Consider the following 23696-nt stretch of genomic DNA (forward strand, 5'->3'; position numbering starts at 1 on the left):
GTGGGGTGGGGATGGGGAGGGTGGGGGCGTCGTCTTGCAGTGGGAGGGAAAGGAAGTAAGAAGTGGTGGGGTTTTGCGGGGATGGGTGAGAGGGTGGGCAATGGGTGGGGATGCCCACTGATTCTTTGGAGTCAGGTTCAGGGAGAAATGGGGAATAGAAGGTTCAGGCAGAGCTGTGGAGGTCGAGGGGAGTGAAGAATTATGGGGGAGGGGGTCGAGTAAGAGCATGGGGAATAAGTGGGAGGGCATGGTTGAGGACTTGGAGGGTGAGGTTTTGGCCAATGCTAATTGGGAGGGTGAGGTTAGTGATGAGGGGGCTCAAGTAGGTGGACGCGGGGAAGGGTGAGATTAGGGGCAAGGGAGATTAGGGGGGAGGGAGCGGGCAAAGGGGGCCAGCGGGAGCATGAGGGAAGAGGGGCGAGAAAGGTCAAGGTGGGAGGTGAGGGACGTCAAAGGCAAGCACGGGAGAGTCAAGGGAGGAATGGAAGTGTGTTACACTGATGAATGGAGGGGCGAGGGAGAAGGCGACTTCTGTAAGCGAAGCCAGCCCACTCGTCTTGCATCCTGGTGGGATCGTGTGCAGGGAGAAGCCCCCTGCACAAACTTCCCCATCAGCAGGTTGACATCGACCCTGAATTTTTTCACACCCCTCTCCCGACTGCTGACTCTTCTCTCCTCTCTCCCTTGGCCAGACGACCCCCTGCCGTCGAGGCAGGAGATGATACAACAGGTCATGGAGTCTATCCGCCAGCGTCAGTCCCGGATCCGGGGGGTGAAGGTCCACTCCCGTCCGTCCCAGGCCGCGGCCCGTACCTTCGCGCCGCTCTCCACGCAGGTGACCAGGAAACTCAAGAAGCTACAGGAGCGCAAGTAAGCGGTGTCTGCTGAGGACGTGAAGAGGCCGCCTCGCGCAGCTTTCCTGCCGCGTCCACTTCTCCCACGGCTTCCAGCACAGGCAGTTCTGATCTCGCCCCCTCCCTTACACGGAGGAAGTTTTTAGCTTTGGACGGGGTGCAGGAGAGCTTTGCCAGAATGTCTAGATTAGAGGATAGAAGCCGGAAGGAGAGGCGGGACACACTGGAGTACTGTCTTCTCTGGAGCACTAGAGACCTGACAGATGTTAATAAAACGATGAGAGGAGTAGATAAAGCTGACACACTGAGTACTTTTCGGAGGAGAGAGAAGTCATACTCTTGACAACAAACAGGACGGTACAGTGGCAGAGCAGCGAGTGTAACGCTTACAGCGCCAGCAGCCCGGGTTCAATTCCCGCCGCTGTCTGTAAGGAGTTTGTATGTTCTCCCAGTGATGCTTGGGTTTCGTCCTGGTGCTCTGGTATCTCCCACGTTCCACAGACGTATAGGTTAGGATTCGTGAGTAGGGGGCATGATACATTGGCACCAAAAGCGTGGCGACATTTGTGGGCTGTTCCCAGCACATTCCTGAACTGTTTTGGTCCTTGACGCAAACGACGTATCTCACTGTGTGTTTTGATGCTCTGAAGTCCCTGTGAAGTGAACAAACTGAGCCTGTAATATTTAAGGTGAGAGGAGGAAAGTTCAGAGCAGATGTGCGGGGCAAGTGTTTTATTTATTTGTTTGTTTTTACACAGGAGCAGTGGGTTCCTGGAGTGCTGTGCCCAGAGTGGTGGCAGCAGACACCTCGATGTTTAAGAGGCTTTTTGACAGACACGGGAATATGCAGGGCATAGGGGGATGTGCTTATGTGCAGGCATCCCTGGTGCTTGACGTTTCCACCCTGGGGGAGATTCCGACTGTGAAACCTATCTCTGCCACCCAAAATCTCAACAACGTCTACACTTCGTTTTCTCTGAGAAAACAGCTCAAGTGTGTGCAGTTGTGGCCGACCGTTATAGGAAAGTTACAGAGGCTTTGGAGAGGGTGCAGAGAAGGTTCACCAGGATGTTCCCTGAATTAGAGGGTATGAGCAGAGACTGGGCAGATCTGGATTATTTTCTCTGAAGCATTGGAGGCTAAAGGTAGCCTGACAAAACTTTATAAAATCATCAGAGGCACAAATAGGGTTGATGGCTCGAGACTTTTCTCCCCCAGGGTGGAAAGGACGAATACTTATGTTGATAGGGTGGTTTTACAAGACGTATGGCATGTTGGCCTTCATTAGTCAGGGGACTGAGTTCAAGAGCCATGAGGTAATGTTACAACTCTAAAATCCTGGCTAGACCACACTTGGAATATTGTGTCACATTAGAGGAAGGATGTGGAAGCTTTCGAGAGGATGCAGAGGAGATTTTCCAGGATTCTGCCTGGACTGGAGGGCACGTCTTATGAAGATAGGTTGAGAGAACTGCGGCTTTTCTCTTTGAAGTGAAGAAGGATGAGAAGTTACTCGGTAGAGGTGTCCAAGATGATAAGCGGCACAGATGGGGTGGATAGCCAAAGACTTTTCCCCCAGGGTGGAAATAGGGGACATAACTTTAAGGTGAAAGTATAAGAGTGATGTCAGAGATAAGTTCTTTACACAGAGTGGTGAGTGTGTGTGCTCTGCCACGGGTGGTGGTACAGGCAGATGCACTGGGGCATTTAGGAAACTCTTAAATAGGCACATGGATCATAAAATGGGGGTCTATGTTGGAGATAAGGCTTAGTCAGTTAAAAGGTTGTCACAACATCATTTGAAGGACCTGTAGTGTGTTGTATTGTAGTTGTAGTGTGTTGTATTATTCCATGTTCTGTGTGGGTCTAAGTTTAGAGGGGGTATGTTTTGCGGAGATGTGTGGCATGTTTTCTACGGTAATTAGCTGCCTGAAATGTGGGGTGGTAGTAAAAGGCAGATAAGATGATAAGATTCAAGAGTTTTGTAAATAGGGAGATAAATATGCAGGGAATGGAGGAATGTGATCATGAAAGGTCAAAAGAATTAATGAACACAGATATTGTGTCTGAAGTACCTATTCCTGCTCTGTACTGTCTGTGAAACATCCAGACCATCCAGTTTTTCACAATACCTGGCAATTAATCCTAGAAAACATTCACTGTCTTAGGTCAGTTAGGATCACTATTTTAAGAATGTGAAATGTCAGAATAATAGTAAAGAGAATGTTTTCTAGGATTAAATGCCAGGAATTGTGAAAAATTGAGTTTAAATGTATTTCGCTAAGGTGTCTGTAAACTTCTAACTTCAACTGTACGTGGATAGAAAAGGTGTGCTGTGGGCCAAGCATAGCCAGATGGGTAAACTTTAGGGCTTGAATCTCGGTCGGGCAAATGGGTTGGCATGGACAAGTTGGGCCAAAGGGCCTGTTTCTGTGCTGTACTTCTCTGAACGTATTTTCATGCCAGCCAAGATCAGAATCAGGTTTATTATCGCTGACATATGACATAAAATTTGTTTTGTCCCCCTCCCCCTGTGCCCCCACTCCCTACCCTCTCCTTTTTCCCTTCTTTCCCTCCCCCGCTCCCCCCAGGAATGTTCGGTATGACCAGAACCTCCTGGATCAGTACAGGCACGCCCTGGAGAAAGCCATCGAGATCTCGGCCACACACAACATTCCCCCTCTCTCAGGCCGCACCGTAATCCTGTGTCCTGTCAGTCAGGCGATGGAGCAGCCCTGCCAGGGCGCACGGGACCTCCTCCTTCCCGGGACCCAGCGACCCGAGAGCGAGACTCAGCCTGGAGCCCCCAAGGTGAGATCTTTTCCCACCTCCCTAGTCACTCTGCCTTGTGTCAATTCTCTCAGGCACCAGCAGAGGCTCACCCCATCCCACCAGAAAAACATGAGTGGGTTCGTTCCACATCAAGGATGTCCAAACACCAGAGGCCATCCCGAGGAGATTGCCCGGGCATTTCCCTGGGGACTGGATGGTTGCCCCATCCACAGCGACGAAAGAAATGAAGAGGTTCACAAGAGGCTGTGGATTCTGGAATCTGGGGCAACAACTGATCTGCTGGAGTTTCAGCAGGTGGACCAGCATCTGTGGCTGGGGGGATGAGGTTGGGTGAAGGGATGAATGAATCCTGGTGCAGTCGACAAGATAGTGAAGAAGGCGTATGCTGTGTTCGTCTTTGTAGTCAGAAAATGAAGTTAAGGAGCTGCAAGGTAGTTTGGGAGCTCTATAAAACTCTGCTAGACTACACTGGATTATTGTGTTCAATTCTGATCACCTCACTATAGAAATAATGTGGAAGCTTTAACGAGGATGCAGTGGAGATTTACCAAGGTGCAGCTGAGATTAGAAAGCACGTCTTGTGAAGAAAGGTTGAGCGAGCCAAGGGCTTTTCCTTTTAGATAGATAGATAGATACTTTATTCATCCCCATGGGGAAATTCAACTTTTTTTCCAATGTCCCATACACTTGTTGTAGCAAAACTAATTACATACAATACTTAACTCAGTAAAAAAATATGATATGCATCTAAATCACTATCTCAAAAAGCATTAATAATAGCTTTTAAAAAGTTCTTAAGTCCTGGCGGTAGAATTGTAAAGCCTAATGGCATTGGGGAGTATTGACCTCTTCATCCTGTCTGAGGAGAATTGCATCGATAGTAACCTGTCGCTGAAACTGCTTCTCTGTCTCTGGATGGTGCTATGTAGAGGATGTTCAGAGTTATCCATAATTGACCGTAGCCTACTCAGCGCCCTTCGCTCAGCTACCGATGTTAAACTCTCCAGTACTTTGCCCACGACAGAGCCCGCCTTCCTTACCAGCTTATTAAGACGTGAGGCGTCCCTCTTCTTAATGCTTCCTCCCCAACACGTCACCACAAAGAAGAGGGCGCTCTCCACAACTGACCTATAGAACATCTTCAGCATCTCACTACAGACATTGAATGACGCCAACCTTCTAAGGAAGTACAGTCGACTCTGTGCCTTCCTGCACAAGGCATCTGTGTTGGCAGTCCAGTCTAGCTTCTCGTCTAACTGTACTCCCAGATACTTGTAGGTCTTAACCTGCTCCACACATTCTCCATTAATGATCACTGGCTCCATATGAGGCCTAGATCTCCTAAAGTCCACCACCATCTCCTTGGTCTTGGTGATATTGGAGTGAAGGAAGATGAGAGGAGACTTAATATTGGTGCAGAAGATGTTAAGAGCCATCAGTGGATGTCTTGGTGGGACCACCCCTGGGATGTTGTGGCTGGGAGACTTGAAGTGCTGGAGTTCCAGAGCAACCCATCCAAAACGCTGGAGGAACTTAGCAGGTAGGGCACTTTCTGTGGGGGAAGTGGACAGTCAATATTACAGGTTGAGACTGGAAAGAAAGAGGGAGATAGCCAGTGTAAAGAAAGGGGTGGAGCAAGATCTGGCAGGCGAGGGGTGGGTCCTGTAGTTTGAATATTGGGAACAGGTTTGGTTTTTCGGCCTAAAGAAGGTGAGGTGTGTGACCGAGAGGGTGAAAGTGCAGAGACATCTCACGCCAACAATATAGGGGGTAATTGACATTGCCTCTTGGAATACTGTGAATTCCAGTTAAAGAACAAAGACCAAAGAACAATACAGCACAGTACCGGCCCTTCGGCCCACAATGTTGTGCTGACTCTTAAACCTACCCCCCCCCATATAACCCCCCACCTTAAATTCCTCCATATGCCTGTCTAGTAGTCTCTTAAATTTCATTCGTGTATCTGCCTCCACTACTGACTCAGGCAGTGCAGTCCACGCACCAACCACACTCTGAGTGAAAAACCTTCCTCTAATATCCCCCTTGAACTTCCCTCCCCTTACCTTAAAGTCATGTCCTCTTGTATTGAGCAGTGGTGTCCCGGGGAAGAGGCACTGGCTGTCCACTCTATCTATTCCTCTTAATATCATGTATATCTCTATCATGTCTCCTCTCAGTCTCCTTCTCTCCAGAGAGTAAAGCCCTATCTCCCTTAATTGGGACATTTTGGGACCAGTACATTTTGCCCCAATTAAGCAGGTCCCAAAGCTTCATTGGAAGAGTTAAAAAGTATAAAACAGACCGGCCCGTTTAACTGAGTAACAAATCATGTAGTTAAATGAAATACAGAACATATTATAACACTACCAATACATCTACAGTACTGTCCAACTGTATTAATTCTTAATCGTTATTGACAGAGGAATTCACCTGCCATGATCTTTTTCTGATTGATTGTAAATGAACTAAACCAGCACAGACACCGACTGGAGATAATGGACGGCCTTCGTACAATGCTTTAGATGATTGCATCCTCCAAATCTTAATTTTCATTGTAACATTCAAGATGATTGTCGATGCCATCATAACTCCTAACTTGAAGTAGTGAAATCATTTCATTTTCACTCCTGGCAGTTTGCCAGCCAAGCCTGCGTGCTTGAAAGCACAGGGAATAAAAGTTCTGAGTTGTGTTGCCGCTTATTTCTCGACAACTATCAGCAACAAAAGTCACTGCTTTTTGAACACAAAAACACTAAACTGAAGCTATCTTAAACACTGATTGCTCTAAACACTGTGTAGCGTCTCAAGGCCATGCAAGTGCATGTGACTGACACTAGTTAGAAACTACTTGGCAACAATCTCCTGTCCCAATTAAGCAACTTGGTGTTCCAAATAAATGAAGCTAATGTCAGCTGTTTTCTAGATTTGGTTTTTGTTCTTTAAATGGCTTTCCTGCTTAACCTATGGCCCAGTTAACTAGAATCCACTGTATTGTGTGCAGGTCAGGTTTGCATCAGCTCTTGGGCTGCATTCCAGAGTTCAGGAGAATGAGGGCGGAAATCTCACAGAAACATTCCGAATGTTAAAAGGCCTGAATGGATTAGGTATGGCCAAGTTATTTCCCATGGTAGGGGAATCTAGGACAAGAGAGCAAGACTTTAGGATTGAAGGACGATGCGGAGAAATTACTTTAGTCACAGGGTGGTAAATCTGTGGAATTTGTTGCCATGAGTTGCTATGGAGGCCCAGTCACTGGGTGTATTTAAGGCAGAGATAGATAGGTTCTTGATTAGCCAGGTCATCGAGGGGTTTGGGGAGAAGGCAGGGGAGTGGGGATGACTGGAAGAATTGGATCAGCCCATGATTGAATGGCGGAGCAGACTCGATGGGCCAAATGGCCTACTTCTGCTCCTATATCTTGTGGTGTTATGGAAATGGAGAGGGGAAGGGGGAGTTGATGGAGAGGAAGGGGAGGCTTGCTTCACATGCAGTGCTGAAAGAGAGACCAATAATGCAGGGTCCCGATGAGACGGTCCCTGGAATATTGCGTACAGTTCTGGCTCTCTGACCTGAGGAAGGGGAGGGAGAATACTTGAGTAGGTTGTGGAAAGTTATACAGTTCCAAGTTCATTCCATACATAAGTTGGAAGCAGTCCCAATGAGATTCCCAGTAATAATTCCCTGGGATACGAGGGTTACGTGTTTTAAAAAGGAATAATAATTGTATTCATTGTTTGGAAGACTGGAGGCTGGTGTAGTGACAGATGCCATGACTTGGGGAGGGTAACAGGGGAGATGTGGAGGTGATCCTACTGGTGGGAGAGTTACGAACAAGGGGACAGAGTTACAAGATCAGGGAGATGGTCATTTAGCAGAGAGGGATGCTTGAGAAATTGAGGAGGGCGTAATTGAGATTGGGGAACTGGGACAGGAGTCGAGATGAGACCTGATGCAGATTAGCACCATTCAAATCGCATTGTAAAATGGTTTATTATTGTCATGCACCGATACAGTGAAAATCTTTTGCCTCCACGTCATCCGGGCAGATATTTCCATACACAGGTACATCGAAGTAGTCAAAAGGAAAAATAAAACAGAATGTAAAATTTAATGCTACAGTTGGAGCAAGGGTGCAGTGCAGGTAGACAAATCAAGTCAATGGGCCCTGACGAGGAGATCAAGAGGTCATCCTTATCATGCCAGACGTCCTTCCGAGGGTCTGATAACAACAGGGTAGAAGCCATCCTGGAGCGTAGCGGTAGGTGCTCTCGAGCTTTTGCCTGACGGGAGGGGGAAGAAGGGAGAATATCTAGGGTGGGAGGGGTTTTTGATTAAGCTGACTGCTTTACCGAGGCATGGAGAGGAGGCTGGTTTCCATGATCTACTGAGGCACATCCACAGCTCCACACAGCTTCTTGAGGTCACGGTCAGAGCAGCGATGATGGGTGTAGGTCCGAAGTGTCGACTGTTTACTCTTCTCCGCAGATGCTGCCTGGACTGCTGAGTTTCTCTGTGTTCCAGCATCTGCAGATTTTCTGGTGTTTGTGATGCATCCAGATAGGTTGATGGTGTGGATTGCTGGGGACGTGCTGAATTTCCTCGGCCTCCTGAGGAAACACACACACACACACACACTGGTGCGATTCTTGGTGTCCATGATATTGCCTGCTCCTGCTTTCCTCAGCCGTCTCCCTTCTTCACCCAGCTTCTGGAGATCGCCGTGCTGCTGGGACTGATGGCCAAGCACGTCAGCGAGCATTGCCGCCTGGTCCTCTACACTGACCGTTCCCACCGGGAAGTGAAAGTGCTCTGCGGATCGGTCCTCTCCGGTGTGACCCAGGTCCTCGAGCAGGCCAAGGTCAGAGCTCCCCCCTACTGCCACCGCAAGGTCCTGGCAGGTGTTGGGGGTTTGAGATTGGGGGAATGGGGCAGGGGATGGTAGGGGGGGGGGTGGTGCGCTGCAAACTTGCACCCTGACATTGGTCAAGTCGAGCGGTTGACTACGTGGCGGGGTTGGCGGAGGACGGGGAGAGGTGAGCGGGATATGCGTGCCCTGCCAGGTCGGGAGGGGATTTTGTTCGGATGGCGGAGATGCCGGGCCGTCCCCTGGCGCTGGTTGGAGGAGGGGGAGGGGGCAAGTTGGATTTGGGTGGAGGGGAGGAGGTGGAGGAGGGTTGGGAAAAGCAGTGGTAGAGAGGAGGAGGGGGGAAAGAGAGGGGTGAGGGGAGATAAGATGGCTGAAGGGAACTGCCTTGGCAAAATATAATGGGGAGAGTGTGTTTCCCTCTTGGTAATGCTGCAGGAGGAGGCCCTGTCTGTGAGGCGTTGATGAGAGGGTGGTGATGGGGCAGGCGTGGGTGTAGGGTGGCAGGACCCTCCATCTGGAAGTGTGGTGGCATTGTGCAAGTCATTCTACTGGATCTAATTTTCATCCCCTTCCCATTCCTTCTGCCCCCCCCCAACACGCACTCTCCCCAAACCCCCCCCCCAATCCCTGATTTTATGCTGCCCCCTTCCCTCCTCCCCACCCCCCACACTCTGCCTGCAGGACATGGAGGACGAGGACAAGGGGGGTGGTTTCTTCATGACTGATGGTTCCCACTCTTTCCTCACCGAGTGCATTCGAGATCACGTGCAGGTAGGTGCCAGTACCTCGAGGCGCAGCGGGACGGTGGACGACAACACGGGGTGGCTAGGTGGGGGGAGGTGTGGGGAGTATGAGGTGCTGTTAATGGGATAGATAGTGGTAATGAGGGTAAGTCCAACCAGGCAGAGGGGCAGAGAGGGAGATGGTGCTTCGGTGGTGTGCAACTGTCAGAACCATCATATTGGCATAAACTCTCATTACAGTAATAAATAGTTATTAAAAGAAATACACATCTCAGGTTGTTGGTCCTAATATGATGGCTGGCTACGTCTTTCATTTGTGCATTTGGACGTGCTCTCTGCCCTGTGCCCTCCCCACTGCCCATACCTCTTCAGGCTTGTGCCTTGGGGGTCAGAGAACTGAAAGATCTTCACTTTGGGTCGTGACCCTTCAAAATTCCAGGTAAGTCAGCCAGAGCTTCTGGGAGGAGGCAAGTTCTCCTTGTGAGGAACTGAAATAGGTGGATTGTTGTCGTGTGCACTCAGTAGCCACTTTATCAGGTGTTTCCTGTACCTAATAAAGGAGCTACTGAACATACAGTATGTTTGTGATCTTCTCGCTGTCATAGCCCATCTACTTCAAGGTTCAATGTGCTGTGCGTTCAGAGATGCTCTTCTGCACACCGCTGTTGTAACGTGTAGTGATTTGAGTTACTGTCAATTTCCTGTCTGGCCATTCACCTCTCGACCTCTCATTAAAAAGTTGCTTACACCCACAGAACTGCTGCTCGCTGACTATTTTATCATTTTTCGTATCTTTTTCTGTAACTCTGGAGACTGTTGTTGGTAAAATTCCCAGGAGGTCATCAGCTACTCAGACCAACCCGTCTGGCACCACATGATCAAAGTCACTCACATTCACGTTTCTTCCCCATTATACTGTTTGGTCTGAGCAACAGTTAAACCTGCTGACCACGTCCATAAGATACAGGAGCAGAATTAGGCCATTTGACCCATCGAGTCTGCTCTAGCATCATGGCTGATCCATCTCCCTCTCAGCCCCAATCTCCTGCCTTCTCCCCGTTTCCCTTCATGCCCAGACGAATCAAGAATCTACCAACCTCATCCCGAAAGGACTCGGCTTCCACAGCCACCTGTGGCGATGAATTCCACAGATTCGCCACTCGCTGGCTAAAGAAACGTGTCCTCGTATCTGCATGCTTTTACGCACTGAGTTGCTGCCACACGATTGGCTGATTAGATATTTGCGCTAGTAAACAGGTGTACTTAATAGTGTGGCCCCTGAGTGTATACCGTGGTGCTCGGTATTGGAATTGGAACACAGAACAGCACAGCACACTGCTCAACCTTCAGCTCATGTTGCACCAGCCTCTTAACCTACTCCAAATTAACCCCTCCGTCCAACATAATCCTCAACATAATCCATGTACCTATCCAGGAGTCCCTAATGTACCTGCCCCTACCAAAACTCTGGCAGCGTGTTCTAGGCCCTTACAACTCTGTGTGTATGTATTTTTTTAAAAACCCTACCTTGACATCTCCCCCGTACTTTCCTCCATTCATCTTCAAGTTATGTCCTCTCGTATTAGTCATAGCTACCGTGGAGGGAAAGGCACTGGCTATCCAGTCTATCTGTGTCTTTTAGCACCTTGTACCCCTATAACAAGTTACTGGTTTGTTGTTGTCAAATACCCTGGGTGGCAGAGGGGAGATACGTCTTCTCCAAAGATGCAAGGCGTGCTTTACCTCCTTTAGCCTGTAGTTCACCCTTGGCTGAGGTGCAGCACCCGTTTAGCCCACCGCAACCCCCTCCCACCAGTGAGGATTACATGAAGACATGGGATCAAGTGGTGGTTGGTCGCACGAGTAGCTGGTACGTTCCACAAGTCCTGGTTATTCGACCACTGACGCCAGGCAGACAATCTCTGAAGAGTATTGAGAATGGCTCCACATCCCCCCCACCCCCGGTCTTGTAAAGACTCTGCCCAGGAGAAGCCAGTGGCAAACCATCTCGGAAAGACCACGATCATCCATGACATACGACACGGCACATCATGATGACAATGACTGAGATACAGCGAGAAGCTTGTCTTGCATACTGTTAGTACAGAACGGATCACTACACAGTGCACTGAGGTAGAACGGGGTAAAATAATGAGTTCGGGCTGCAGAGAAACTGCAGTGCAGGCAGGCAGACTGTCAGATCGGAACGGCGTGGATTGTGGAGTTAAGCGACACCAGACAACTATTCTATAGACTGTTAACAGCAGGATCGAAGTTGGCCTCGAGCCTGATGGGAGGGGAGAATAGAGAATGTCTGGGACGGGTGGGGTCTTTGATTACGTTGGCTGCTTTCACTGAGGCAGCTGGAAATGTAATCAGCCCGTAGAGGGGAGGCTGGTTTCTGTGATGTGGTGAGCGCTCTGCACCCTCCTTCAGCGCAGTTGCCGTACCAAGCTGTGGTGCTTCTGGATGGCGTGGCGCAGAGAGAAGCTCTACTGTCCGGGCAGAGCGCTCGAGGCATGAGCACATCGTGGTTGTACAAAAGGGAGAAAGCTGTGACAGGATGTGGAATATAGCACCACATTGCAGAGAAAATGCAGTGTGCAAGGGGCTCGAGAAGATAGACTGGGAAAGCAGGAGTCTGTCCTTATCTGCTCGAGATGACAGTGCGGTAGAATCTGCCCTTCAGCCTGGTGGTAGGTGCTTCTGTGTAGCAGGAGAGAGGAGGTCTGGGTTGGGTGGGGTCTACCGTTCCCGAGGCAGTCAGATTACAGGGAAGAGTCCAGCGAGGGGCTGTGTTGGGCTGGCCTGGGTCTCCAGCTCACTGCAATTTCCTGGGCAAAGCTGTGGCTTGTTGGTTGAGATGTTTCAAAAAGGCGCAAGTAACAAGTGAGGATATTAATAAGGTTGAAAGAGTGCAGAGAAGGTTTACAAGGATGTTGCCAGGACTTGAGAAACTGAGTTACAGAGAAAGGTTGAATAGGTTAGGACTTTATTCCTTGGAATGTAGAAGAATGAGGGGAGACTTGATAGAGGTGTATAAAATTATGATGGGTATAGATAGAGTGAATGCAAGCAGGCTTTTTCCACTGAGGCTAGGGGAGAAATAAACCAGAGGATATGGGTTAAGGGTGAAGGGGGAAAAGTTTAAAGGGAACATTAGAGGGGGCTTCTTCACACAGAGAGTGGTGGGAGTGTGGAATGAGCTGCCAGATCAAGTGGTAAATGCGGGCTCACTTTTAACATTTAAGAAAAACTTGGACAGGTACATGGATGAGAGGTGTATGGAGGGATATGGGCCGGGTGCAGGTCAGTGGGACTAGGCAGAAAAATGGTTTGGCACTGCCAAGAAGGGCCGAAAGGCCTGTTTCTGTGCTGTAATGTTCTGTGGTTCTAACTGGTGAGTCATGGGACCTACCAGATTGCCTTGGCCCCACGAGCAGGCAGAGGAGCGACTAAGCTTCCTTGGGCTTGGCAAACCCCACCCCATGCCCCATCCGGCAGTGTGGAGAGGATCCCACAACTGGGCTAGTCCCTGTAACCGGAAGAGGGCAGGGGCGGGAGAGTTGCTCTACAATGGACGAAGACGAAGGTGGAGTCTGTTTCACCGAGCGATGCAGAGGGGGCTTTGCCTGACACTTCTCCCCTCACCCGGCAGATCGACACCCTTCTGGTCCTGTCCTGCAGCTCAGCGGCGAGGAAGATGGTCCAACTCTACCGTCGCCTTGTCAACTGCAACCTCCTCTTCGTCCAGGTGGATCTCTCAGCCCGGAGACTGAGGTAGGCCCAGGGCCTGTTCTCCAAGCTATTCTTGTCAGGTTGGTTTGTCGCGCAGTGTCGTGTCCCATCTGAGGGAGAGAGGATGGAGGGAGCAGGAAGGAGGTGGAATGGAGTGGGGTGGAAGGAAGAGTATGGGCAGTGGAAGGGGGAGAGGACAGAAAATGCTGGCGATACCCAGTGGATCTTCTGTGGAAAGAGGAGCAATTTATGATTTCTGTGACTCTGGCCACTCTAATCTCACCACCCCCTTGCCCACTATCCCCAGCTCTCACTGAGGAGAGAATTCCGGAGATTTCTTTACCTCCCTCACACAGAATGATCGGGGCTCAGAGAGCCTCCAGAATGACCGTGGAAACTGCATTCTCCCTCATCGGGCATCGGTGAAGGCGGGCTTGCGGTTGGCACGGCCTGAGCCCTCTGGCTGACCTCCTGCGTCCACGAACAAACACGTTGGCCAACAACCAGGAGCAGGCAATGCGGTCTCCTGTTTCCCTGAAGCTCATTCATTGCAGATGTTTACTGCAGGAGCAAGCGCACCTTAATCTGCCTCTCTGTGTCTCTGCTTCAACAGTATCAACTCTCAGATGGACAGCTGCAGAAATGACGTCACCCTCTTTGGCTACAGTGACCAGATCTTAAGGTAAGACAGAAAAACAGTGAACATCTTGTGGGAGTGAGAGACGGGACGGTGTGGAGGGAGCCTCACCCTGTGTCTGACCCTGTCCCTGGGAGTGTGTGATGGGACGGTGTGGAGGGAGCCTCACCCTGTGTCTGACCCTGTCCCTGGGAGTGTGTGACGGGACGGTGTGGAGGGAGCCTCACCCTGTGTCTGACCCTCTTCATGTGAGTGTGTGACAGGACGGTGTGGAGGGAGCCTCCCCCTGTGTCTGACCCTGTCCCTGGGAGTGTGTGACGGGACGGTGTGGAGGGAGCCTCCCCCTGTGTCTGACCCTGTCCCTGGGAGTGTGTGACGGGACGGTGTGGAGGGAGCCTCACCCTGTGTCTGACCCTGTCCCCGGGAGTGTGTGACGGGACGGTGTGGAGGGAGCCTCACCCTGTGTCTGACCCTGTCCCTGGGAGTGTGTGACGGGACGGTGTGGAGGGAGCCTCACCCTGTGTCTGACCCTGTCCCCGGGAGTGTGTGACGGGACGGTGTGGAGGGAGCCTCACCCTGTGTCTGACCCTGTCCCTGGGAGTGTGTGATGGGACGGTGTGGAGGGAGCCTCACCCTGTGTCTGACCCTGTCCCTGGGAGTGTGTGACGGGACGGTGTGGAGGGAGCCTCACCCTGTGTCTGACCCTCTTCATGTGAGTGTGTGACAGGACGGTGTGGAGGGAGCCTCACCCTGTGTCTGACGGAACGGTGTGGAGGGAGCCTCACCCTGTGTCTGACCCTGTCCCTGGGAGTGTGTGACAGGACGGTGTGGAGGGAGCCTCACCCTGTGTCTGACCCTGTCCCTGGGAGTGTGTGACGGGACGGTGTGGAGGGAGCCTCACCCTGTGTCTGACCCTGTTCATGTGAGTGTGTGACAGGACGGTGTGGAGGGAGCCTCACCCTGTGTCTGACCCTGTCCCTGGGAGTGTGTGACGGGACGGTGTGGAGGGAGCCTCACCCTGTGTCTGACCCTGTCCCTGGGAGTGTGTGACGGGACGGTGTGGAGGGAGCCTCACCCTGTGTCTGACCCTGTCCCTGGGAGTGTGTGACGGGACGGTGTGGAGGGAGCCTCACCCTGTGTCTGACCCTGTCCCTGGGAGTGTGTGACGGGACGGTGTGGAGGGAGCCTCACCCTGTGTCTGACCCTGTCCCTGGGAGTGTGTGATGGGATGGTGTGGAGGGAGCCTCACCCTGTGTCTGACAGGACGGTGTGGAAGGCCCCTCACCCTGTGCCTTACCTTGACCCTGGTCCGATGTGTGTCCTGTGTGATGCTGGGAAACTCGGTAACTATCCAGTCTGAGCTCAAATCTGCTTGCTCAAGGTTTCTGTGCGAGCGAGGTTCCTGCCGTCTCCTGGAACACGTGGAGAAGATCGACGACATCTTCCGCCTTCCGAAAGCCCGGGAGAGTGTCCGTGTCCTCAAGGAGATGGAGCCAACTTCACTTTCCAGTGTTCTCAGGGCTCCAACGCGCAGGTCAGGGAGTAGTTCAACCCCTCTCGTCCGTGCTGACCAAGATGCCACCTGCTCTGGCCCCCAATTGCCCGTGATTGGCTCATATCCCTCTAAACGTTCCCTAGCTATGTACCCGTCCAAATGTCTTCTAACGATTGTGGATGTTCTTCCCTCTACCTCCTCCACTTCAGCTTTTTCCACATTCCCAACACCCACTGTGTGAGAAACTTTCCACACTAGCTTGCTTGTCACAGGCAGAGAGACACGAAGTATACAGAACTATGAAAAGTCTTAGGCACATGTAAAAAAAATTCTGTAAAGCAAAGATGCTTGCAAAAAGTATGAAATGAAAAGTTTCTAAATATCAACAAAAATTGCTAGAAAGAGGAGCAAACAGTAAAACCTAAAATTAAATGAATATTTGGTGTAACCACCGTTTGCCTTTAAAACTGTATCAGTTCTCTTAAGTACACTGTCATGCAGTTTTATAAGAAAATCAGCTGGTAGGTTGTTCCAAGCATCTTGGAGAACTTGCCACAGTTCTTCTGCAGAGTTTGGCTGTCTTGCTTCTGCTTCGCCAGGTAATCCCAGACAGCCTCGGTGATGCCATTAGAAACCATTTAAACAGAAATCTGGGGTGCCAAAGACTTATGCACAGTTCTGTAAAAGTCATGAATAGCTTTATCTGCAGTGGAGGCATCGCACAAGACAACAGCAATATCAGTTAACATTTCGATGTTGTGGATATGGTGTCTATGGGTTTTAGAACATAGAACAATACAGCGCAGCACAGGCCCTTCGGCCCACAATATTGGGCCGACCCTTAAACCCTGCCTCCCATATAACCCTCCACCTTAAATTCCTCCATATACCTGTCTAGTAGTCTCTTAAACTTCACTAGTGTATCTGTCTCCACCACTGCCTCAGGCAGTGCATTCCATGCACCAACCACTCTCTGAGTAAAAAACCTTCCTCTAATATCCCTCTTGAACTTCCCACCCCTTACCTTAAAGTCATGTCCTCTTGTACTGAGCAGTGGTGCCCTGGGGAAGAGGCGCTGGCTGTCCACTCTATCTATTCCTCTTAATACCTTGTACACCTCTATCATGTCTCCTCTCATCCTCCTTCTCTCCAGAGAGTAAAGTCCTAGCTCCCTTAATCTCTGATCATAATTCACACTCTCTAAACCAGACAGCATCCTGGTAAATCTCTTCTGTACCCTTCCCAATGCTTCCACATCCTTCCTATAGTGAGGCGACCAGAACTGGACACAGTACTCCAAGTGTGGCCTAACCACAGTTTGATAGAGCTGCATCATTATCCTGCGACTCTACAATTCTATCCCTCGACTTATGAAAGCTAACACTCCATAAGCTTCCTTAACTACCCTATCTACCTGTGAGGCAACTTTCAGGGATCTGTGGATCCCTCTGCTCCTCCACACTTCCAAGTATCCTGCCATTTACTTTATACTCTGCCTTGGAGTTTGTCCTTCCAAAGTGTACCACCTCACACTTCTCTGAGTTGAACTCCATCTGCCACTTCTCAGCCCACTTCTGCATCCTGTCAATGTCTGTCAGCAATCTTCGACAATCCTCAACACTATCCACACCACCAACCTTTGTAAGGTGTTTGACAAGGTTCCCCACAGTAGGCTGATTTAGAAAATCAGGAGACATGGGATCTAGGAAAACTTGATCCACGGATTCAGAATTGGCTTGCCCACAGAAGGCAGTGAGTGGGTGTACATTGTATATTCTGCCTGGAGGTCCATGACACGTGATGTTCTGCAGAGATCGGTTCTGGGACTCCTGCTCCTTATGATTTTTCTTTTTTATTCCGAGTAGCTTTATTTATCACAGGCACATCGAAACCTACGGTGCGTCGTTTTGCATCAAATCAAGCCAGCAAGGATTGTGCTGGCCCACAAGTGTAGCCGCGCAGCGCACCAGCATAGCATGCCCACGACTCAGTAACTTCAAACCATGAACCAGGAAACTGGAGCAGATAGAAGAATTTTGAGTGGAATTGAACACTGATCTTACAGCTGTGAAGTGATTTTTATACACGACTTGCATGAGGAGGGGTGGCTTAATCAGTTTTCAGATGACACAAAGGTCGGTGGTGTTGTGGATAGTGTGGAAGGTTAGAATGGGACTGACAGAGCTGGACTAGGAAGTTTCAGATAGCTTTCAATTTGGGAAAGTGTGAAGTGATTCACTTTGGAAGGTTGAATTTGAAGACAGAATTCAAGGTCAATGGTAGGGTTCTTAAAAAAAACTGCGGAAGAACAGATGGATAAGATCATAAGGACGTGAGCAGAGTTAGGCCATTTGTTCCATCGAGTTTGCTCTGCCATTCGATAATGACTAATTTATTATCCCCCTCAACCACATTCTCCCTCTCCCCATAACCTTTAACACCCTGATTAATCAAGAAGCTATCAACCTCCAGTTTAATTGTACTCAGTGACTCGGCCTGCACAGCCCTCTGCAGTAATGGCTTCCAGAGATTCACCACCTGGCTAAACAAATTTTTCTTCATCTCTGTGGCTCGGCACTCTGGTCCCACGACCATCACTATAGGAAATCTTCTCTCCACTTCCGCTCTGTCTAGTCTTTTCAATATTCAGTAGGTTTCAATGAGATCCCCGCATTCCTCTGAACTCCAGTGAGTACAGGCCCAAAGCCATAACCTGTGCCTCATATGTAAACCCTTTCATTCCTGGAATTATTCTTGTGAACCTCTTCTGGGCTCTCTCCAATGCTAACACATTTTTTTCTTAGGTAAGGGGCCCAAAACTGTTCACAATACTCTAACTGCTGTCTGACCAATAGCTTATAAAGCCTCAGCAATACATCCTTGTGTTTGCCTTCTAATTTTCTGGAAATGAATGCTAACATTGCATCTGCCTTCCTCATTATCGACTAAACCTGCAAGTTATCCTTTGGGGAATCCTGCAAGAGGACTCCCAAGTCACTTTGCACCTCTGAAATGTTTAATTTTCTCCCCATATAGAAAACAGTCCTTCCTCCAAAGTGCATGACTATATCTCCCACTTCTTTGGGGCATTCCCACAATTTCTCCAAGTCCTCTGCAGACACCCTGCTTCCTCAACGTATTTTTGTATTGTCTGCAAAACTGGCCAAAAAGCCATCAATTCCTTTATCCAAATCACTAACATATAACCTGAAAAGAAGTGGTCCCACACCAAAACCTGTGGCACACCACTAGTCAATGGCAGTCAACCAGAAAAGACCCTCTTCATTTCCACTGTTTGCGTCCTGCCAGTCAGCCAATCTTTGCTCCATGATAGTCCCTTTCATGTTATACCATGGGCTCTTGTTAAGCAGCCTGATATGTGGCACCTTGTCAAATTCTTCTGAAAATCCAATTAAACAACATCCACTGGCTCTCCTTTTTGTGTCCTGCCTATTATTTCCTCAAAGGATTCTAGGCCAGATTTCCCCTTTCGAAAACCATGCTGACTTTAGCCAATTTTATCTTGTCTCCAAATACCCCAGTCCTTCATAACAGACTCGTTGAGGTCAGGCTAACTGGTCTATAATTTCCTATCTTCCGCCTCCCTCTGAAAGAGTGGACTGATATTTGCAATTTTCCAATCCTCAGGAACATTTCCAGAATCTAGTGATTCTTGGAAAATCATTACAAATGCCTGCACAATCTCTTTCAGAACCTCGCAGTATAGTCCATCTGGTCCTGGTTGCTCGTCTACCTTCAGACTTTTCAGCTTCTTTAGGAATAGTAAAATGCCTTTAGTAATTGCAACTAAATTCACCTCTGCCCCCTGATCCCCCTGATACTATTGGATTTTTAGCATACTGTTAGTATCTTCTACTGTGACATAAAATATTTACTAAGTTCGTCCGCCATCCTTTTTGTACCCCATTGCCACCTCTTCAGTGTCATTTTCCAGGCAGTCTGATATGCATTCTTATTTTTCTATTACTCTTTATATATTTGAAAAATATATTCTTTCGTATTTTTGAGAATTGTATTTTCTTTCATATTATTGGCTAGCTTGCCTTACTATTCCATCTTTTTTTTCTCTTAATAGCTTTCTCAGTTGCTTTCTGTTTGTTTTTAAAAGCTTCCCGCTCCTCTACCTTCCCATTAATTTTTGTTATATGCCCTCTCTTTTGCTTTTCCGCTGTCTTTGACTTCGCTTGTCAGCCGCAGCTTAGCTCCACCCTCTCTTTAGAATGCTTCTTCATCTTGGGGTTATATCTTTACTGTGCTCTTTCCAAGTTTCCCACAGAAACACCGGTCATTGCAATTCTGCCGTCATTTGTGCAAGCGTTTGCTTCCTATCAACTTTGACCAGCTTCTCTCTCATGCCTCTGCATTCCCTTTACGCCACTGTAACACTGATACATCCAGTTTTAGCTTCTCCTTCTCGAACTGCAGGGTGAATTCTATCATATTATGATCATTAACTCTTCAGGGTTCCTATACCTTAAGCTCCTTAATCAAATCTGAGACATTACACAACACCCAATCCAGAATTGCCGTTCTCCTCGTGGGCTCAACCGCAAGCTGCTCTAAAAAGGCATCACGTAGACATTTCAAAAAATTCTCTTTCCTGGAATCCAGCACCAACCTGATTTTCCCAATCTGTCTGCATATTGAAATTCTCCATGATTATCGCAACATTCCCTCTTTTTAATATGCTTCTTCTAGCTTCCATTGTAATTTCTATCCCACATCCTGGCTACTGTTCGGAGGCCTATATACACCTCCCATCGAGGTCTTTTTATCATTGTGCTTTCTTAACTCTACCCACAAGGAATCTACCAACTCTACGTTACCCCTTTCTAAGGATTTGAGTTCATTTTCTACCAGCAGTTTCTCTCCCCTCCCCCCACCCAGCTACCTGCCTGTCCATTCAACACAATGTGTGTCCTTGTAAGTTATGCTCCCACCTATGATTTTCTTTCAGCCACGAATCAGAGATGCCCATCATGCCTGCCAATTTCTAACTGCACTACAAGATGATCTACCTTACTCTGTTAACTGTGTGCATTTAAATAAAACACCTTTATTCCTGTATTCATCACCCTTTTTGATTTTGGCCCCCGATTACACTTGACTGCAATTTTGCTCTGACATCTGCCTGTCTCTCCTCACAGTCTCACTACATACTAACATCTAGTTGTATGTCAATTGCCCCATCTTCTGCCCTATCCCTCTGGTTGCCGTAACCCTTGCCAAATTAGGTTAAACCCTCCCCAACGGCTCTAGCAAACTTGCCTGTGAAGATATTAGTCTCTCTTGGGTTCAATTGTAACCCGTAATATCTGCATGGATCACAATTTTCCTAGAGGAAATCCCAATGATCTCGAAATCTGAAACCCTGCCCCCTGCACCAGTTCTTCAACCGTGCAGTCATCTGCCAAATCATCCTTAACCCTCATTGGTACAAGACACGGGCAGCAATCTAGAGATTACTACCCAGCTCCCTATATCTTCTCTTCAAGATCTATTCTCCTTTCCTACCTATGTCATTGACACTAAAATGTAACATGATATCTGGCTGCTCACCCTTCCTCTTTAGAATACCGTGAATCCGATCCGAGACGTCCGTGACCTGGCACTTCGGAGGCAACACGCCATCCGGGTGTCTGCTTTCTGCTCCTCTAATTATGGAAACTGGCCATCCACTGATTTTTAACCCTAGCCTGATCACAGGACAATTTGCAATGACCAATTCACCTGCTAACCGGTACGTCTTTGGTTTGTCGGAGGAAACCAGAGCACCCAGAGGAAACCCATGTGCACGCTGGAAGAATATACAAACTTTCTTACAGAGGGCGGGGGAATTAAACTCTCAACTCTGACACCCCCGAGCTGTCATGCTAACCACTACACTACTGTGGTTAGATTGATCTTGGAGTTGGTTAAAAGGTTGGCACAACATTGTGCTGTTCTGTACTGTCAATAATAGTACAGAAGCTTCTGCAGATGCTGGAAATCTTGAGCAACACAAATTGCCGGAGGACCTCAGCACGTCAGGCTGCGTCCACGGAGGGAAATGATCAGTCACACTTCCGAGCCACAGCCCGTCACTGGGACGGGAAAGGACTTGTAATTTGTAATTATAAAGATGACATAATTTATGTTAAGCATATATACATTTTATGTGTGTTACTTAGCATAAATTATATGTAACTTGCTTATGCACAAAATAGACAACAAGCAGAGACGCTAGAGCAAGGGGGAGGGAATCAAAATCTTCACATCTTTCTCCTGAAACCCCTCGTGTGAGGAGGGGCAGAAGGACACTATCTACCCTATCTGATACTGGTGGGGACGACGGCAGAGCAGAGGTAGCTGAAGTTTCTGGAATAGTTCATAAGGTACAGGATAGATATGCCCAACTGAAAAAGTTCTCAAATGGCAGGGGGTAGGCAACCATGGCTGACAATGGAAGTTAAGGACTGTATAAAAGTCAAGGAAAGAGCATAAAATGTAACAAAAGTGATTGGGAAGTTTTTAAAATCGAACAAAAGGCAACTAAAAAGCCATAAGAAATACAAAAAGGCGAAATACGAGGGGAAATAAAATAAAGCAGGATACTAAAAGTTTTTTCTGTTATATAAAGAGTAAAAGGGAGATGAGAGTTGATATTGGCCACTGGAAAGTTATGCTGGTGAGGTAGTAATGGGGGACAAAGAAATGGCAGATGAACTTAATGGGTACTTTGCATCAGTCTTCACTGAAGAAGATGCTGGTAGTGTGCCAGGGGTCCGTGAGTGTCAGGAAGCAGGAGTGAGGGCCATTGCTATTATAAAAGAAAAAGTTCTGAAAAGTCTTAAGGTGGGTAAGTCACCTGGGCCAGATAGACTACATCCCAGAGTCCTGAGAGAGGGTGCTGAAGAGATAGCAGGTGCAGTTTTTATGATCTTTCAAGAATCACTTGATTCTGCCACGGTTCCGGAGGACTGGAAAATTGCAAATGTCACACCACCCTTTAAGAAGGGAGAAAGGCAAAAGAGAGGAAATTATAGGCCAGTTAGCCCAACCTCAGTGGCTGGGAAAGTGTTGGAGTCCATTCTTAAGGGTGAGATTTCAGGGTACTTGGAGACTAATGATAAAATAAGTCAAAGTTAGCATGGTTTCTGTAAAGGAAACCTTGCCTGACAAATTTATTAGAATTCTTCAGGGTAGTAACAAGCAGGGTGGACAAAGGAAAGGCAGTGGATGTCATTTACTTGGATTTTCAGAAGATATTTGATAAGGTGCCACACTTGAGGCTATTTAACAAGATAAAATCCTATGGCATTACAGGAAAAGTACTGACATGGATAGAGGAATGACTTGATAGGCAGGAGCTGCGAGTGGGAATAAAGGGGGCTTTTTCTGGCTGGGTGTCAGTAACTATTGGTGTTCCTCGGGGGTCAGTATCGGGACCACTACTTTTCACATTGTTTATCAATTATTCAGATGATGGAATTGATGGCTTTGTGGCAAAGTTTGCTGATGGCACGAAGATGGGTGGAGGAGTAGGTAGTGCTGATTGCAGGAGGACTTTGACAAATTGGAAGAATGGGCAAAAAGTGGCAGATGGAATACAGTGTTGGGAAATGTATGATAATGCATTTTGGTAAAAAGAAGAAAACTACAGACCGTTATCTAACTGGAAGAAAATTCAAGCATCAGAGGTGCAGAGGGACTTAGGAGATTCCCAGAAGGTTAATTTGACAGGTTGCGTCTGAAGATAAATACAATGTTGGCATTCATTTCAACGGCAATAGAATATAGTGCTGAGCTGGAATTTAGAAGAATGCGGGGAGTGGGAATTTCATTGAAACCGATTGAACGTTGAAAGGACGAGATAAGGTGAATGTGGAGAGGATGTTCCTCTGGTGGGGGTATCCAAAACTGGAGGGCACAGCCTGGAAATTGAGGGGGTGACCTTTTGGAACCGAGGTCTGGTTCTGGATGCACCATGTCCTCCTTATCGAGTCCTTTCAACATTCAGTGAGATCCTCCTCGCCGCATGAATTCCAGTGAGTACAGGACGAAAGCTGCCAAAAGCTCTTCATATGTTAACACACACACAATGCTGGTGGAACGCAGCAGGCCAGGCAGCATCTATAGAGAGAAGCGCTGTCGACGTTTCGGGCCGAGACCCTTCGTCAGGACTAACTGAAAGGAGAGATAGTAAGAGATTTGAAAGTAGTGGGGGGAGGGGGAAATGCGAGATGATAGGAGAAGACCGGAGGGGGTGGGATGAAGCTAAGAGCTGGAAAGGTGATTGGCGAAAGTGATACAGAGCAGATTGCGAGACCGTTTCGCTGAACACCTACGCTCGGTCCGCCAGAGAAAGCGGGATCTCCCAGTGGCCACACATTTTAATTCCACGTCCCATTCCCATTCTGATATGTCTGTCCATGGCCTCCTCTACTGTCAAGGTGAATACACACTCAGGTTGGAGGAACAACACCTTATATACCGCCTGGGTAGCCTCCAACCTGATGGCATGAACATTGACTTCTCTAACTTCCGTTAATGCCCCTCCTCCCCTTCT

At 48.4% G+C, this 23696-nt stretch overlaps 1 protein-coding gene across 4 annotated transcripts in view; it reads left to right on the plus strand.

Annotated features, from left to right (window-relative positions):
- The window catches only part of tep1 (telomerase-associated protein 1), a 78124-nt gene that overhangs the window by 28519 nt on the left and 25909 nt on the right, over nt 1-23696 (plus strand). For all 4 annotated transcript variants that reach the window (XM_073028935.1, XM_073028936.1, XM_073028938.1 and 1 more), the window contains exons 11-17: nt 693-870; nt 3446-3665; nt 8353-8505; nt 9196-9285; nt 12916-13037; nt 13609-13677; nt 15014-15166. In XM_073028935.1, the coding sequence (XP_072885036.1) occupies nt 693-870; nt 3446-3665; nt 8353-8505; nt 9196-9285; nt 12916-13037; nt 13609-13677; nt 15014-15166 (985 nt within the window). The remainder of the gene's footprint in view (nt 1-692; nt 871-3445; nt 3666-8352; nt 8506-9195; nt 9286-12915; nt 13038-13608; nt 13678-15013; nt 15167-23696) is intronic.

This window comes from Hemitrygon akajei, chromosome 25 (assembly GCF_048418815.1).
Source record: "Hemitrygon akajei chromosome 25, sHemAka1.3, whole genome shotgun sequence".
Classification (NCBI taxonomy): domain Eukaryota; kingdom Metazoa; phylum Chordata; class Chondrichthyes; order Myliobatiformes; family Dasyatidae; genus Hemitrygon; species Hemitrygon akajei.